At 30.4% G+C, this 19,707-nt stretch overlaps 2 protein-coding genes across 4 annotated transcripts in view; one reads left to right on the forward strand and one right to left on the reverse strand.

The window, feature by feature from the left end:
* The first annotated feature begins 3,377 nt into the window (after positions 1 to 3,377).
* LOC114187420 (protein LIGHT-DEPENDENT SHORT HYPOCOTYLS 1-like) lies at positions 3,378 to 4,766 on the forward strand. The gene has a single exon (XM_028075675.2). It carries the CDS (start codon positions 3,806 to 3,808, stop codon positions 4,346 to 4,348), a length of 543 nt encoding a protein of 180 aa, XP_027931476.1. The 5' UTR covers positions 3,378 to 3,805; the 3' UTR covers positions 4,349 to 4,766.
* A 7,325-nt stretch (positions 4,767 to 12,091) lies between these two features.
* LOC114187484 (exportin-4 protein) overlaps positions 12,092 to 19,707 on the reverse strand; it is a 28,929-nt gene continuing 21,313 nt past the window's right edge. For all 3 annotated transcript variants that reach the window (XM_028075746.2, XM_085674428.1, XM_085674429.1), the window contains 13 exons: positions 19,171 to 19,242; positions 18,125 to 18,196; positions 17,986 to 18,050; positions 17,803 to 17,905; positions 17,597 to 17,728; positions 17,213 to 17,356; positions 16,302 to 16,409; positions 16,137 to 16,187; positions 15,991 to 16,068; positions 15,797 to 15,910; positions 15,344 to 15,540; positions 13,453 to 13,522; positions 12,092 to 12,954 (listed from right to left, as the gene is read on the reverse strand). In XM_028075746.2, coding sequence (XP_027931547.1) covers positions 12,766 to 12,954; positions 13,453 to 13,522; positions 15,344 to 15,540; positions 15,797 to 15,910; positions 15,991 to 16,068; positions 16,137 to 16,187; positions 16,302 to 16,409; positions 17,213 to 17,356; positions 17,597 to 17,728; positions 17,803 to 17,905; positions 17,986 to 18,050; positions 18,125 to 18,196; positions 19,171 to 19,242 — 1,395 coding nt within the window. In that variant the 3' untranslated portion in view covers positions 12,092 to 12,765. The remainder of the gene's footprint in view (positions 12,955 to 13,452; positions 13,523 to 15,343; positions 15,541 to 15,796; positions 15,911 to 15,990; positions 16,069 to 16,136; positions 16,188 to 16,301; positions 16,410 to 17,212; positions 17,357 to 17,596; positions 17,729 to 17,802; positions 17,906 to 17,985; positions 18,051 to 18,124; positions 18,197 to 19,170; positions 19,243 to 19,707) is intronic.

The raw sequence follows: 19,707 nt of genomic DNA on the forward strand, positions 1-19,707 counted from the left end.
TATTTTCGCCTACAAAATTTTAAGAAAAAAACTGTCCAAAAATCTTTTATCTGTATATATGATTTTTTTAACACATGGTGGTGCAACGCATTTGGTTTATCCGATTTTGCATACATAAAGCACTTTTTGATAATTTTTTTTCACACGAGTCGTTTTCATGACTTTCGTGTGTGTGAATGGGCCCTCATGCTAGATTCTTTAGTAACACTTCTATCACCATAATTTCCACAATTAATTTCCATCATTTTCTTTATTTCTGTCACTCAAGTTTAGGTAAGTTCCACCTCATACTCTCACTCACAGAAAAAAAAAACATATATTTCTATAATTTCCCAACATAAATTAAAAAAAAAGTTAAAAGGTTGAATTATTTTTAGTTTAAATTCAATTAAGTTTTTTTATCTTCATTAAAAACATTTTCCCTTTTATTTTTCAAAATAAATAAGACAGTATTTTCATTATTTTAAAATTAATATAATTACAAATTATAATATAACATTGAGAGTTAAATATTACCTAAAACAATGTAATAGGTTTTCTACGCATAGTAACACATTTTAAATACGAATTTAAAAAGAGTTGCGAAAAAAAAATAGTTATTTTAAAGACAACAAAAATATTAATACCCAAAGTCTGTCCATTTCTCATTTCTTAGTTCTTAGGTTTCTTCCTTTTCTTATAATTTATTTTAATATATTTGTGGATATTTATAGTTTAAAAAAATTTACAGATATTTTTAAATAGGTATGTGACGAGTAATGGTATGCATGCAATGATACTTTATAATTACTTGAATGACAATTCAACATTTAAGCCATAATACATAAACATAAATTTCATAAATATATAAAAAATCAAAGGTTAAATATGTTTCTGTTCTTTTAACTTTCAATGAAATTTAGAATTAATCAATTTCAAAATTTTAGACCAATTTAGTCTTTCATCTTTCGAATTACGTGAATTTAATTTATCTTTTTAATTAAATTTTGTCAGGTTTATTTGATGTTTTGTACTCACTTTAGGATTGTATTTAAGTTGTTTATACTTTTTGATATATTTTTGTTTTAATGTTAAGTCAAATACTATTATGAAACACGTTTAAAATGTCAAATAAAGTTAACAAAATTTGATTAAAATGACTAAATTCATGTAAGATAAATGACTAAATTGGTCTAAAATTTCAAACTTCACTAATTCCAAAATTCACTTAAAATTAAGGGACAAAATCATATTTAACCCAAAAATCAAATATAAGACATGGTTAAAATACGTTGAAACACCAATTAAATTTAAAGTATTTGCTATATCATGCACTTAATTTTTATAGTTATACTTCAAAATTTACATTCACATGATTTAAACACGCATTAAAATAAAATATTCAATTGAATAACGAAGTTACTGGAGTACAAATCTTTGGAAACCTAATTATACGAGTGAAATTTACAGAGTTTAACTCTCTCTCTCACACACACACACACACACACACACACACACACACACACACATATATATATATATATATATATATATATATATATATATGATTAAAATAAACATAATAATAAAATGAGTTAAATCAACGATGGGAATTAATATTTACTCTAATAAAATAAATATATTCAAACTATCTTAATCTTTCAGCTGCTATTTCCTCAAAGTATATTTGTCAGTACAGCAAATTACTTATGAAACTATAATATAAAAAATAGAAAAAAAATATTAATAAAATAAAACACATTTATAAATTCTTCATCTTGTATTTATTTTTAAATTATATATCTCTAGAAAATCATGTTTAGGAGCAGCCCCCGTGTGGAGTTATTCTTTTGTTTATGGACTTTTTATATTTATTTTTTAAAACGATTCTTATTTATATACCTTTCTTGAAAATTTAAATATCATTCTGCTTGGTTTAAGTTCAAATAAGTAAATAATAATAATAATAATAATCATAAATAACTTGTAAATATATAAATAACAAAGTTCAAATTATTTTTAATTACCTATAAATGAAATAATTTACTTGACATAACAGAAGTAGTATTGCTTTAATGTAGATAAATAAGGGAGTTAAGTTGATATTGTTTTTGCCCTAAAATAACTGTTTTTTTCTTTAGCCAACAACTATATCTGCGTCGCAGGCACCAGAAACAGAAACATAAACCTCAAAGTTGAAGGTCAAAGGTACAAAACGCCAACCAAAGCAACTAAATAATAAATGATGCAACACACCACCAGAGGAACAAAAACCTATTCATTTGGGGAAAAAACTTTAAACAAATTTTTAAATATGTACTTCGATTAAATTTTTAAACAAATTAAACTAAATTTAAAATTAAAACAAATTTGATGCAAAAGTTAGAAAATGTAAAGAGCATTTTTTTTGTACGCTTGAAATTGAGTTACCAAAGAGTTTTACAATTGTAATTGTAGTTTTCCACTGTGTAAGAACAATTTGTGAGTTCTTAAAATACAAGTTTCTTTTGTTACAAAACTACAAATTTGAGAAAAAATGAGTTTATTAGTAAGTAAAAGTGGATGGAGTTCTTAAGTATGACATGGAAGCTTGGGATTTTCATAATGTAGTTTAATAACCATTAGATGATTTCTTCATCACATATTTTTCTTGTAATTTTAGTTCTTCAATTTTTAATTATCTGTAATTATGGTTCTTGAATTTCCTCTTTACACAATTATGACTTTTAATTTTAAGTATATGAATATTCGTTTAAATTTTGGTTAATTATTCATACTTTTATTTTACCTTGCGACGCAACATAACAAAGATCTCGATACTTGTTTCTTTTTAAAGGATCGATAATGTTAGCTAGAATTGAAGAGGGAGACTTCTTTAAAATGAAAATGGAACAAAGTTACATATAATTATTAAAACTTAAGAGATTATAACTGTATAAAAAAATGTAGAGACTAAAATTATGGACAATTAAACATTAAGGAACTAGAATTGTGAGAAAGAAAAAAAAAAGAAACAAAGTTATAGGTAAAGTTAAACATAAAGAAATCATTTAAAAAAATAAATACAAATTCGAATGTATAATCATTTATTTTCCAAAACAATTTTTTTACGGACTATTTTTACATAAATTAAGAAGAAACATATATTATGAAATTAAAATATTTTATTTTTCAATGAATAGATTATTTCATATATTAAGTCCAACAATATTAAAAAACAAAAAGAGTAAATGCAAAGTGAAGGATGTGGAATGACGCGCTTAGAAGCAGAGCGTGAAAAAAAGAATGCAAAGATGTGTGTATTGAGCTATGGTCAGCATCATCACCATCTCTCACTGCCAAACTTTGTCCTGTTTTGGGGCACAGTGCCCTCTTCTTCATTTAACTCTTCTTCTCTTCTCTCTCACTCCCTCATGCTTCAACTTTACACAACTCTCACTTTGCTTCACCTTTTCTCTCTGCAAACACTATTTTCCCCTTTTTATTTTCTCCCATTTCCATCACTTTCTCTTCTTCTTCATCTTCTTCTTCTTCTTCTTCTTCATCTTCCACTTCACACTACAACACAAGTTAATGAAAAAAAAAAAACACAGTGAAAACATGCACCCTTTTAGCTTCTATCTCACTACCAATACACATCCTCTTCACTTCTTTTCTACAACACAATAAAAAACCCTAACAACATCTTCATTTCTAGATACACACACATATATATATATATATATATAGCAGGTGGGTTGGTGGTGGATCCTTCTACTTCAACCTCCCACCACAAAGTCAACAAGATCCCACTCAAATCCAAATCACCAACCATCAGATCTTTACAATGGAGACCGTGCAATCCCCAGTAACAACCACTGGTGGAGGCGGCGGCGGCGGCGGTAGTAGTAGTACTACTACTCCGAGTAGGTACGAGAACCAGAAGCGGCGAGACTGGAACACCTTCAGCCAGTATCTGCGGAACCACCGGCCGCCGCTGACGGTGGCGATGTGCAGTGGGGCGCACGTGCTGGAATTCCTGCACTACCTGGACCAATTCGGGAAGACGAAGGTGCACAACCCGACGTGCCCGTTCTTCGGGCTGCCTAACCCTCCGGCGCCGTGCCCCTGCCCGCTCCGCCAGGCCTGGGGCAGCCTGGACGCCCTCATCGGCCGCCTCCGCGCCGCCTACGAGGAGAACGGCGGCAGAGCCGAAAGCAACCCGTTCGGCGCCCGCGCCGTGCGGCTGTACTTGCATGATGTTCGCGAGTTTCAGGCGAAGGCGAGAGGAGTGAGCTACGAGAAGAAGAGAAAGAGGCCAAAGTCCTCCACCATCTCTAATGCAACTCCTGTTACCACTTCCCCTAATGCCACTGCTACTGCAACTTAGCTTCATCACATTCAAACCATTTATATAATTATAATATCATATCATCCATCATCATCATCATTCCATGCCCTCACATGCATATCGTTTATTATCACTCTTTTCTCTTTCTCTCTGTTTATTTTTGGCAACTTTAAGGTTCTATTTATACGCCGTTGCTTACAAACGTCTTCTCGCCGCCTTCTGAATTCTTGAGACGTTTTTCTTAGGTGTCTGTCTGGCTTCCTGTGTTCGAGGAAATAGAATGTATACCAAACTAGGATACATGTTTCTGTCTACTTTTAGTGTTCAAATTAATGGACATTTTCGGGGTTTCTCATTCTCTACAGTGACAGACACACTCACTGGAATCTATTAAAAAAAAGAAAATCATGAGCAGAAGAAGTGTATTTAATGAACACTCTCAAGATTGAAGTTTTAACAGGATTAATAATGTCTTACTTTATATATATACCTGAAAAAATTATATGAATGGTTGAACTGCACTCACCCTTGTACTTGTAAAGTGAGAGAAGTTGCTGGTGCTGCCAATGTGTTGTGTATTTTTGCTAATAATTAATTACTCCCAGAGGACATTTCTCTTTTTCTTTAACTGTGTTTTTTAGCCAGTACTTATTTTGAGGAAGGTTTTTCTTTTCTTGTAATAATTACACACTTTCTGTGTTTGTGATATCCATGCAGGATTAAGAAGTTAGTTGGGATTGAAAATAATGAATGCAATATAATATTTGATGTTAAGTAATAGTTAGGTTGGTATAGAGTAAGTGGAAGAAGAAAAATAATTGGTGAAGAAATGGAGTTAGGTTTGTGAAATGTGTGTTTAGATAAAAACCTAGATTATGTGTGTAGTGTTGTAGGGGGCAGCCAAAGATGAAGATTGAAAAGTAGGTAGATTTGTAACAACAATATTTGGATTATTGAGAAAGAGGGTAGGTTATTTGCCTAACCCCTGAAACTAGGACAAGGAGCCCTTAAATTTGATGAGAAGTGGTTCTATATGGTAGGTTTATCATCAACTGTCTCCTCTCAGAATCTATGGGTTAAAGGTATATTCTAATGTCTAAAACCCAATAAGATTAATGCAAAGTTACTTGGTTGAATCGGTTGGTTTAATTAACTTAATTGGGGATTGTTTAACAAATGATTATTTTTGTCATTTTCAATGATTCAACAAGTGAAACCAAAAGAAATGTTGGTTAAATTATAAATGTTATGATTTTTTTACCACTGATATGTAGTATATATATGTTTAATGTATAATTGATATATGTTATTCAGTAATATTATATTAATTTAAAAACTATTTGTATAGTTAGTTTACTTTTTATAGGAAGAGAATTACATTAATAGAGGCTAATTTAGGGCATGTCAAGTTATTTATATATGGAATATTTTATATAGCCCAGGATGTATGTCTATTCGCAAATTATTTATTGACAAATACCTATATATGCCACATACATTCAACTTTAATAGATAAGTGATGAGATATTTTGTTCAGAAAATAAAAACATTAATAACTTTCATATTTTCATAAACTTGAGAATTTTTCATATAGTACTCAATAAAAAAAAAACTCAATTAAATCGTTGATATATATATATATATATATATATATATATATATATATATATATATATATTAGTTTCATTGTATTTGTTTTAAGAACATATTAAAAATTGTTATATATCGAAAAAAATATTAAAAATTGTTAACAATTAAAAAAAGAGCACACATGTAACTAGTTAGGTCCTCCCATGTATCACTTAAAGAAAGCTAGTGAATAGTAGATACAAAAAACATAAATAATCTTTTTATCAAATAAAAAGAAAATCAATGATCTAAATAATTTAAATTTATGTGAGTAATATTATACTAAAAAAAGTTTACTTTATAAAGCAAATTTGATCTAATCATAGTTTCCTTGTTAGAGTGATATGAGAAAAGTTGTATAGATGCATGTATCTTTTCCCAGTTAGTTGAAATATGGTGTACCATCATATCTTATAGTATTTTGTAATTATTAGAGATAATAGAATTAAGGTTACTTTATAAGATTCTAGTCCCATCATACCTTAAAGTAGTTGCCCACAAATTGTGACAATAATTGTCAAAAGTATTCAAATTTGTTTTATTTATATTTCTTCCAGAAACGCCATGATTTTAGCATAACCAAATTCAGAATTATCAAAATTTTGCACTGGGCCAAAATGGTAAATGCAGCTAACATATTGCAATAACTTACCTAATCAGATTATAGAATTTTAATAACCTTTTCGACATCTTTGATCATTTTAACCAAACATTCTAAGTTCTATCGAAAGATTGAACTTTGTTATTAGAGGTGTCTTCTGCTTGTTGCGTTTTGTTCTAAGAATATTCATCTTTGCTGAACTAGAAAGAATAAAAGAGTTCATAAAAGTATATTTCCAATAATACATATAACTTCCAGTTGCATACATATATAGCAATTGTATGAGGAAAAATCCGAAAGAAAAAAGAACAATTTATTCTTTTAATAATATTTTAAAAAATTATTGAAAAAAATACAAATTTGAAAGGAAATATACGAGATTTTTCAAAGACAGGTACCGGACAAATTTGGCATAATTTTATTCACTTTTACCTTATGTAGAATTTGTAATTTATCTTGAATTTCTACATCTATGCGAGTCTTTTCTTAGAAAATGATTAAACAAATAACATTACTAATAATAAAAATATGAAAAAATATAATAATAATTATTAGAGTAATAATATTATTAACATGTATATGAATCGAAGAATATTAATGAGAGATTCAAAAATTATAACAACAATAAGACATAAATAATAAATGACAGAAGGAGTATAAATAGTCTCTGTTGAAGCACACATAGTGTTATTCTTATCGAGAAAACGCTTCCATTGTATAAGGCAATACACAATATTATGTGTTCCTCTTTTAATATACAACAACCCATTAGATCAATCTAGGAATGCAGTGAAAGATCTCCAAACCTTATGAACACTACTCTTTTAAGAGATAATATAGAAAAAGAAGAGGTGCATTTTTGAGAGAACTCTAGTGTTTGGTGTGTCTTTCCCATTCATAAGTAGAAAAGATAGACACAAAAGTCAATTGTAATAAAAGATATAACCGTTAATCATAACCAACATTAACACATTGACCCATCAAATTAACAATATCAGTAACAAATTTTATTTTAATTATTTATTTTTAAATTATATTAAAATATTTCCACCATCTTTTCATATTGAAACACATATTTCTTAATAGTAGAGCCATAATTAAGATAAATCATCAGCTATATTATTATTATAAGGTTTTTCAAAAGAAAACACCGAAAAAATTTGATACAAATGAATACGAGAACAAATTCATGAAAAAGATAAAGACATTACTTTTAATTAAAAGATAATAAATTTACGAGTTATTCCGTTTATATTTGTTCATCTTACTCATCTTTATCCAATATAAATTTTTAACTCATATTAAATTATTAATAAAATACTCTTAAGAAATGGTGCTTATACGATATTATTTATTTTACTTCTTAAGCTTTTCGTAAAATGCACCTTTACTTCCGCAACCAATCAAACTAAATAAATCTAATTCAATTCAATAACTAATCAAGTTTTAGTTTTAAATTTAAACTTTTAATCTTACAGTAATTAATAATCGATTTCACCTTGGATGTCAATTTTATTTTACGTATCTCAATTTAGGTTCAATGCTAATCTAATAATAATTTCAGTTTTATGTTTTTAAAATGAAAAATGTAAAACTTCCTTTTTAGCACTATAATGGATTTTCAAACTGAGTCTAAGTGGATGTTTGTTTTTTATTTTTGAAACTATAAGGATGCCAATATATACATTCTTATATTTATATATCAATTTATTATTAAGATATGTTTTTTTTACATATTTATTTTTTTTAAATTGTATTTTACGCCTTTAGTAGTATTTGTTCTTAAAAAGAAATGAGTATCTCATTTTCTCGTATATGTAAAAGTCGTATTGATGCCTGATTAAAAAACTCAAACATTTTATGATATTTACGATAGTAATATTTTAAAGTTAAATAATATTTCTAGAAAAAAGAAAGATAATTTGGGATTCTAAAAAGGAAAAAATATTATGTTATTATTTTGAAGCGATGAGATTCATAAATGTCTGTGTGGGAAGTACAGTACCCAAAATTTTCTACTCTACCAAGGATTTCAGAAACCCCATGGGACACTGTACAAATCATGCTTCTTCCACATTTTCGTAAAAATATTTAAATTCTTAAAACTTTGTATTCTACGTGTAGATCGATACAGTGACTTATAATCTATCAAATTTAACCTAATTTTTTAATCAAAATATGGGAGCAACCAAATGTTAAAACTGGATTGCATTTTTTAATTTAATAAAGAACAAATGTATAATCTGAATGAGATATGATACTGATATTCAAACAAACTTAACCGAAATAACTTCAATGTTTAATTTTTACGCAAGAGTGATTAAAAGAAGAGGGAGAATAAAAACTTAAAAGAATTAAGAAAAAAATATATGAATATATAGACATCTGGTTGGTCACATTCTTACAGTTTATTTAATAGATATTACAATTGAGAGAAAAATAAATAAAAAATAAAAGTAAATTATAATTCTAAAACCTAAATTACTAATTAAATCTTTTATTATGTATGGTTTGATTGAAAAATATGGATTTGGCTAAATAGAGACTTTCTTAAATTAGAATACCGTGTCAAATATTACGCATATAATACGATATATATTTTAATAAAAACAAATTTGAATTCGATTTCTGAACTGAATTTTTAATTTTTTTCCTTAAAAAAAAGGAAAATTTTATGAATAAAACCATATCATTAAAATTAGTGTATTATTAATGTTCAATTAGAAAAGTGCATGGGTAGAATAGAATATCCAAAAAATGTTTACAAAATTTTGTTAGGAGTGAGTTTTAAGTCTAATTCAACACAAAATCAACTTGTAAGATAAAATTTGCACCTCACTCATATATATTATGAAATTGTCTTATCTCTGGTTGATGTGAGACTTGTAACAACACCTAAAAATCCAATAGAATATCTAGATCAGTGTTAGAGACTTTTGAAAAGTTGTGAATAGTCACATTTGTTGAAGTTAAAGTGTACGAAAATTGATTGAATATGTTAGTGATGAGAAAATTTAGATGGACGAGAAATTTTTGAGCAAGAGTAGTCTCAATGGTTGTGCTTGGAGGATGAATGGTGCATGAAATTTGTGCAAACTTTAGGTAAAGGTGTTGTATGATTGTACCTTTTCTCTAATATTCTATCTCAAGATGCTGTCCTTAGAATTCAAACAACTTGTTTTTTGCAGCAGAGGACTTCATCTCGTGTCTTCCACGAACTTTATATTAATGTACGATCTTCTCATTACCTCTTATTGTTACTGTGTTACGAAACCAAGGGCAAAAATTTGTAGTCATTTTCACCAAAACGAAGCCCTCGGAGAAACCGAACAAAATTTTGAATACATCGATGTCAGAGCGTTTCTTTAAATGCTTCAGCTCCACAACTTTCCATCGTATAATTCATTTATATCACTTCTTGTTTTGCTTACCATCCTTAATTTATTCCCTCACTCTCTTCTTTCTTGTGCTCTTCCACCACGGGTTGGTCATTTAGTGGGTCAACCTAACCCGGTTCACTTATAAGGGAGCCAAAAAACTTCAAACCCAACCCGGTCCATCACGGATTGATAGGTTAAACAGGTTGGTTCATTAGCCCACTTAAGTAAAATAAAATATAATTTTTTTCTTAAGTCATAAATTATAATTCGAATTAAAATTTAAATAAACTTTAATACAATCTAAGTACAATCCAAAATGATATTAAACTCCAATACAAACCAAAATTAAAAAAAAATTATTATTATCTAAGATCAAAGCATTCTTGTCACTTATCCAACTATAATATTAGAGTTTTTAATGGATAAATTCACAACATTTTCATTTCTTGAAGCATCTTCTTTATCCCCATCTATTTGGAGTTGAAGCTAGGTTTCCATTTGTCAACCCATTAATGTGTTTGGTTAAAAAAAACAGCCCAACATTGCAAGGTCCAACATAATGTGTGTGACCATACGGGTTGGTGGGCCAACCTGACTCAGCACGGGTTCAACTTGGGTGAACTGGATTCTTGGTGGACTGGGTCAAAAATTAACTCGCATTTATATTTGTAAAAAAAATTCAACCCAACCGAATCCAAACCCATGGTGGATCGAATTGGCTTACGAATTTTGACCCACTTTTGACGGCTCTAGTCACAAATATCCAATCACATGGAATATATATTTTCATAATGAATGTTGTGTTGAAGATTCAACTAACAAAATTACCATCTATAATAATATATAATAAGGGAAAAGATACATCTTTATGATTTGTGATCGAATTTAATGTTGTACAACAAAAGAAAAAATACACTTTTATGTTTTCTTATTTTTTGTTTTAGCATGACAAATAAATATAGCTAAGGTACTATTTTATTTTGTGGATGGAAAGACGCAAGTTTACTGTGTATAAAAAAGTGCGGAAATCGATGAGAATTTTCGTAGAAATTTAGATAAAATTTGGATGTGAAATTTTCGTTACATTGAGAAAAATTTGCAGAAAAATTTGCAGGAAAATGAATGCTAATCAAATAAAATAATTATTATCATAATAAAAATAATTTTTTATGCATAACAAATTTATAATAATTTTTAATCTATCAAATACATCACTGACTAACTTTCATAAACTTTTATCTCAATCTTATTCTTTTTATATAGCGAAGTGTGGTTTATTTTGTATATTATTGTGTGATTGGTTGAGTGCGAGAGTCAACAAATTATTTGAAATTAATAATATAATAATTTTTGTTTAATATTTCTGATTGAGTGAAAATTTTAGACATGTTAAATTCAAATTTGTTAGGTTGTCTATCTGATATGAAGTTTGTTATTTTTTCTCGAACAATTCGTCTAATGGATAACAATTTGCTCAAGTAATCTTAAACCGAGAACAATGAGCTCATTTATTATTTAAAATTTGTTGAGCAAATTATATTTCATCCAACAAACTTACTTTATTTTAAAATTATGAGATATATGATTTGTATAGAAATAAGATTCGATAAATCAATTGAAATTGAAACTAACGCGTTATGTGTATAATTATTTAATGATGTAATATTTGAAAATTTTGAATTTACATTAATTTAATTGGACACGTTATACTAGATTAAATATTTTAGATAGTATGATGGATTATTTATATAGCTTATATAAGACTAATACAAAAATTCATTACTGCGAAAATAGACTCTTACCTGCTTCATTGATAATCTAAGGTGGAGAAAAGCAAAAAATAAGTTAGGCAATTGCTTTCTGCACCCATGAAAAGATAAATTGATATATATTTAAATTCTTGATAGTTTACTATTTATTTTGTAAGTAGCTTTTCATATGACTTGTCCTCAACATACATCAAAAGGAAAATCCAAGAGGAGCATGGAAAAGTTCTATTGTGAGAATACTTTTAAAAAGAATTTGTTGGTTGTTATTGGCATGTGATAAGTTAATGTTTGTATGTGTATAGTTATTTCGGGGTTATAACAAAATTTGCAAGGTACTAATAATTATGAATGAGCTTCCGAGGCGATCACTAGCAGTCATCATCATTGTATATTACACGAGGAATAAAAAAAAATGGAGCTAAATGAAGATTGAGTTTTGATGATTGTCACTCGACAATTGCATTTACAGTCACACGTAACTGTACATATTGATGAGCAAGATCTTAACATAAGATGCAGACACACCAAAACAGATGGATACAAACATAATTGCAAAACTTGTGTGAATAAAATCACTCTACCATTTTGATCTTCTCAAGAATGAGTTTCCGTGAAAGCTTAAGTTTGCACAAGCTTAGGAATGGTTTAGTATCTGTAACGGATCTGAACGGACTGTGAGCCTGTACGTTAGAGCACAAACATGAAAGGGTGCATAGAAAGAGGCTCCTGCCAGACTAAGTGATAGTAATATATATCTACACAAGGATGCATTTTTCCAGAAAAGAATGTGCCTCCACAACTATTGTCATTGAATTGCAACTAAGATCTTCAGGCAGCTTTTTCTACTTTCGTAATAGCCTCTGACAAACAAAAAAGAAGCTTTTACTTTTGCAAACAACCCAAGTGATATATGATATAACTGAGGAAAGCCGAGTGAAGATATGACACGGTGTAACTCCAAATAATTTGTATGCCAAGAGATTAGCTCTCTACGTTTATCTTCAGCTGCTGGCTTAATCAGTAGTGATCTCAATTCCACTTTGGAAGCTTTATACAATACAAGCCATACACAGTTGATCACATTGTCCTCAGAAATCCACGAACTTCAACTAGGAAACTAGTAAGATTTTTTCTAAACCTCTGGTAATTTATTCGATCCAGGGAGGAAGAAAGCTGATTTGCACTTGTTAGTGTGTGAAAAGCATTTGCCAGCCTAGTTTTGAGTGTTGGATTTGGTTGTCTCTCTATCAATTCATTCCCCAATCTCTGTAAGGAAATTTACCCAAATCTTCTCAGGATCCATTCATAAAATCAAAGGGGGAAATCATATAGGGATACAAGAATGTTGTATAGTAACTGATTATGTAAAATTTTCTTAAAAACTGAAGTTTGAATACCCTAAACCCCAAAAACATAATATGTAAGCTGGTTCACAATTGAAGTTTCTTTTCGGAAAGGAAGTCGCCAATAGCAACAACAGACAAGCTAAGCTTTTCACTGAACAGATCGTGAACCAATGTATGCTGATTTGAAATGGATTTATATGAACACTGAACAAAAATAAAAAACATATTCCTGACATGAAAAGTAACGTAGCTTGCATATTCACTATTGAAGAGAATAAGCAACACTATGTTCATTTATACATCAATTTTATAATACTAGTTCAAACATGTTAGCTATGAAAATTTAATAAAGAATGTTTGTAACCTAGAACTAGTTGCATTGAATATTTTTTACCAAATGCAATTTAGAGACTCATACCTGATACAGGCCTTGCTCACACAGGATTAATGGAAGGAGAGCATCTGCTGCAACACTGATCAGATCCGAACTGAAATAACAAGGGTAATACTGTTAGCCAATTGCAATGTGATTTTGCAACAGTATTAACTAAAGATGTGAAGTGGCCGTTTACTAACAATATACAAGGAACTAGGAAACAGATGTATTTGTGTGGAAATGTCTTTGCCAATTTAAGATAAATCATCCGACAACTTTTATTAAATCCACACCGCACTTGAAAATAAAGTATGTGGGTGTGCTCTAAAAGATGGCACATTTATTTGACATGCACATTCATTTGACACCCCCACAATAGATAACTATATGTTCTCATTTATAAGCAAAATAGAAAACTTCACACATACCAAGGAAAACAGCTAAGTATATTAAATTTTAACAATATTACAATATTCTTCCTAGCCCTTCTCGTAAAACAAAATGTATATAAAATTATGGGTGTAACCAAAGGTCACTAATAAATTGTGGTTTTTTCGCTCACATATGAGAAGCGAGATGGTACTATAAGTAATGAACGTTAGATTTCAAAGGGACATGAGAATCATAAATATTGGCAGTGCACTATTTATTACTGACTGAAATTTATTGAAAGCCACATTTTGATGGATTCCACTTCAGTTTTAACGATTATCTCTCCTGATTCTATTAAATTTTCAATATAGTTCAACCTGTAAGTGAGTTGGAAAAAGTGTTACTATCATTCGCAGATGAGAAAAAGGTACGAGTAGTACAGCGATCAAGTTCTACGTTCTGATGGATGTATGACCACACAAGAAAGTAAGAGATATAGAGTGATTATATACGAGTAATCCTTAAGGTAGGACAAAGTTAGGAAAATATGACCAAAAATTAGTTAAGATATAAATTGTATGGTTTGTAATCCTATGAAAAGGAGGAGCGAGACTAAGAAGACCTTTAGAGTAAGTTGTCAAAGAAAAACTCACAGCATACTGAAACAATTAACTATGTTGAATGGCATTACGCAATCCATGCAGTCAACCTCACCTAATGGAACAAAACTTTGTTGTATTTATTTGAAGGATTAAATATGTTTTTGGTTTCTTAATTTTTGTGAAAATTGAAAATAGTCTCTTTTTGAAACTTTGATTCGATATAATCTCTCAACTTTATAAATGCGTGAATTTAATCCTTTTAACCAAATTTTATTAACTCTATTTTACATTTTAAATGCGTTTCATGATAGTTTCTTAGCTAACATTGAAGCAAAAATGGATCAAACGGTAACAACTCAAATGTTATCATGAAACGCGTTTGAAATGTCAAACAAACTTAACAACATTTGGTTAAATGGACTAAATTCACGCATTTCTAAAGTTGAGGGACTAAATTCACGTATTTCTAAAATTGAGGAACTAATTCCAATTTTCACTAAAAGTTAAGAACCAAAAACATATTTAACCTTTTATTTGAAAATCAAACTCCAAGAATTTGATTAACTCCCGGTCTAAAAGAGACATTTTATTAAGATAACTAGATATTGATCTCCTTAACAGATTCCCCATTCCTTCAAAATATTTTCTGCAACAACTTATTAGGATAACAGAATAAAAAACTTCTTAGATATACAAACTAGACTCTCCAAACCTTCACCCTACCATGGTTTTACAAGTTGGGTAATCTATGACCAAAAGAGAAGGGGAGGGAAGGAGATAATAAATTATCTGCTGAGTGACAAATGCAGTACATATATTTAAGTAAAGGTGCTAAATTATCCATATTGATCCTTGTATGCTAGTTTAGATAACCAGTCCCACTCTCAAGGTCCAAAACATAGTCAGGCTTGTAAAACAGAAAAGAAAAGGGGAAAAAAGAATTTTCTGTGCATTCTCACCTATAATCCTCAAACAGGAGAAGCTGCAGCAACGAACGAAGAAAACGGCTCAAAAGACCTTCTTGAACATTCCCACTTGAATCCTTAAGACCCGTGGTGTGGGCACCCAAGCCTATATTACCATTACCAGTCTCTTTGTAGTGGTAAGAAGCAAGAGCTTGCAGAGCTCTCAGACTCTTACTAACCACATCTGCGTCCTACAAAATCCAAAATGATATAGCTCTTAGCCACAAATTCTAAGCACAATATAAGTTACCAATTAGAAAATAAATTCATCTCTGAACTGTAATAAACAGTGGAGCATATTTTCAAAAAAGTTTCTTTAGGACATTGGAAAAGAATGCTAAACTGTTGCAAAACTGCTTAAGCTTATTGTAGCTTAATTAGTTTAGTTTCAAACTGCTTTATTCTATAATATTGATTATTAAAGAAATAGCACATTACCAATATTACCTGATGGTGAAGACCAAAATCAAGGGTTCCAAGTACATGAGCAAAGGCTTCACTATTTAGTAGCGCAAATGTTTCAGGATAAACCTCCAACATATGTGAAAGGAGAGAAAAATACTGCAAATGAGTTATACAGTAACTATCAGCTTTGGATAACACTTAATCCCGTATTATTCCAGAGCACAGGAATATCTTACATCATGACAAAGTTTGGGATATTTTAAGAGTTCCATAGAAATCAATGGTGCGACCATGTGAAGTCCATAGTAAACCACCTGCAAGACACATGCATTAAGAAATTGACTATCTAACTTTACATGAAACTGATTAATCTTGATATTACCTGAGATATGTTAGTGCCTTGGGCCTCAATCGAATCTGACGAGAAATCAATCTGCCACAATAAGATTTTTTTAGTTAAGTTGCAACTTAGTTAAGTATGAGTATTGGAGGCAGGTAATCTCTTTCCAACTGCTAGTCAAATAAATTACGCAAAGAAAATCTTTACCATGTCTTTAGAGCAAAGACTTGAGAGAAGTTGAAGAAGCGCACGCAAATCTCTATACTTGTCTGTATTAGCCTCACTAATTAAGCTGATTGACAGACTAAGTGATATCTGAAAAAGGAGCGAATAACTTGAGAGAGAATGTTTTTAAAATAACAAAAAAGAAAAATTGAATCAGCAACAATATATTAATTTCATAGAGGGCCAGTTTGTTTAAACTTAAAAATAAGTGGTTTTGAACAAACATAACTGTTAAAAACCTATTCATAAGGTAAATTTTATTTAATTCAACTTTATCATAACCGAATGCATCCAAACAAATTAGAAAATGGAAGCCACACGGGAGCCTCAACAATCTGAGGTACCAAAAGGAAAGTTTAATATTATGATTGAGGAACAATCAATAGCAAATGAGGTGGCAGCCATTAGCAAGGTGCAGGAGAATTTTGTTACAGGGTTAGGACACGTAGTTAAGAATGATAAAATCAAGGTGATCAAAAAAGGTGAGAGAAATTGAGTAACAAACTCTGTCGTGAAGGACTATGTTTGATCTCCAACAGACTATGTTTGGTAAAAGAAATGAGGTAAAATAAGGAAAAATAGAAGAGAAGAGGGAGGAATTGGATCAGTCACTTGGCCTTCTTTCCTTGATCCCCTGGAATTCTCCGTTCATTTAGTTTTCCTTATCTCCATTTAGCTTTTGTATTACTGTATCACCCCCACAGTTTCAGTGTTAGTTCTTCCTCTAGTAAGATACCCATACATGAGTAGCATAAATACAATACGGTAATTTTTCTCTTTTTTCATCCCTGTTAGCTGTTATATTCGCTTACATTTAACTAGCTAAGGTGTTCATCCTGATCCAAAGTATTTGCCGTACGAAAAATAAAATATTAGTGATAACAGAAAATTACCTTGCCAATATTGTGAGATGAATATAGCTGAAGCAAACGCATGCAGAAATCAACAACAGCAGCGGTTTCTTGGGCCTCCAAGTATGTAATTTGTCCATCAACCCAGTCAACTACAAATTTAAGTAGCAGGTAGACAACTGCAGACTAAACAATAAATACATATAAGTACAGAGCAACAAGATGTCAGAAACTTAGAAATTACACACATTTGTTAACAATATAATGAAATCATTATAAGGAATAAAATTAACTTGATAAAATGAATAATTTAGATAACATAAGATGTTCAAAAAAGAATATAAGATAGTCATATAAATAAAACTTCTGAGTTTGTCAAGAGCAATGATGATATTATATTGAAGTACCGATATATGGGACTGCTACCTCATGTTTATAAACTTCAAGAAGAACTAGAATGGGATTCATTACAGAGAAGCCCAGTTCATAGATAGGCTTCTGTGTCCGAGGTTCAGATGCACTTGCAGCTCCACGTAGCCGTTCCAACATGCAGCTGACCTACAGTACATCGATGATATAGGGGAAAGATTTTCATACAAACATTGGAATGGAACAAATGTTCAAGCCCTCACCGAAAGGATAATATCTGGTTGTTGGGCAATGCTTCTAAAATTATGCTTCCTGGATATCTCCACTATGTATGTTGCAATAGGACCCATGAGATTTCTTACATACCTATAAATAAAAATAAACCAAAAGGTTTATAGCATCAAATTTTGAAAATATAGCAAAAGAAAGTTTAAGTAAATACTTACTGACTAGATGCCTCTGAATTTCTTATGCCTGAAGCTGAACGAACTAGTGTTTGTGCTAGAGATCGCTGGAGCAATAACCTGATGGCCTTAGAAAACAACTCATAACAACATAGTAGATGGTGGGTGATAAAGATCTTACCTGATGAGCAGTGTCCAACAACATCAAAGTTTTTTCGGTGGAAAATGAGGTTGCTAGTTCATGCCATGAATTCTGCACATAATATCAAAAGAACATGCAAATCAAACTGTGATAGTAACACTGGTGGTAAAGTAACAACGAGAATAACAGATGAGAGCTTACTGTATGAAGGTCTTTTTGGGTCTCGAGTGTATTAGAAATAACCATCATTTTTATGATAAATGGGAATTTGATCTCTTCTAGTATGTACAACACTTGTAATATTGTTTAAACCAAATTAAAAACATTAATGTATCATTAAGAAAGCATCTAAAGTGACGAACATGTAAAAAACTACAGAAATTATCTTTTAGAATTACACCATCACCAAAAATCGTTTCAGAATACTTCCCCCAGTTTAAGGGAGTATAAACAATGAGAAAAACTTCTGTGCTGGATTGACCATTAAGTTGACATGATTACTGAAGATCATATTAAAATGGTAATGCATTATCCGATCTATGTACTAAAACACCTTACAACTATCAAGGACATTGACATACACATTGTGGTGACATAGACCTTCTGTTTGGAAGTATATCACCCAAGGAAGAATCCATGCTGTGAAGCATTGTAACCCCCCTACCCCTCCAATGACCGATTTGCAGCTAAAGTAACCAATTATAAGGCTAGTTGGGTTAGTCATTTTTGGAGCATGACAAGCAACCTACTTGAGCTACCTCAGTAATTAAAATTGTATCTGCTAAAAATTTAAGATACACTCCAATGTTCTAAGATAATATGTGAAAATTGGAATGGAAGATACTGATAGTAAACACAAGGAAAGGATGGATATGATGCGTTTTACAGTTTGATTGATCATTTTGCCATCATTATACTGTTACGAGCATTCTATTATTATAACTTATAAAAACAACTACTTACCAAATTTGAACCCCCCATTAATGAAAAAATACATTTTAAAATATGCAGACTCTAAGTTTGCATCAATACAACACTTGATGTGCTTTATCAATGTAAAGGTACATAAATAAGTATTGACTCACCAGAGTAACAAGGTGGATGCATATATGCTTTTGCTGAACCAGAGAATGAAGTAACTGGTAACAAGTGAGTCCCTAAGGAAAAATACATTGCATTAGGAACAAGGTCATTTGACATTTATTCCAGTATCTTTTACAGATGAATTGCACTTTGGGATAAAAATTGAATATTAAATTTTAGAAGGAAAAAATGGTAAAGAAAACATGCATATCAAATCAATCAAACACAATTGTCTAGGGTGCCAATCAACACGTTCTCTTAACGGATCTAAGAAGATGAATCCATCTACCCAAGTATTAGATGTTACAATTTGTGCTCTTTTTGGATAATAATTTTGATATACAATTACATATTCAATTCTATTTTTTTCTTTAAAATATCAGAAATCTAATTCATTCATAATATCTTAATTTTTGGCCGAAGACTTAGAATACAAGGATCGGTTATATTTGCACCAAGTTGGGTTCATACAACTTATATGCTTCAACTTGAGGGGGAGTGTTACAATTATATAAATAAGGAATTGATCTTATATAATC

This window comes from Vigna unguiculata, chromosome 6 (genome assembly GCF_037176805.1).
Source record: "Vigna unguiculata cultivar grain cowpea cultivar isolate G323 ecotype 2 chromosome 6, ASM3717680v1, whole genome shotgun sequence".
Lineage (NCBI taxonomy): Eukaryota > Viridiplantae > Streptophyta > Magnoliopsida > Fabales > Fabaceae > Vigna > Vigna unguiculata.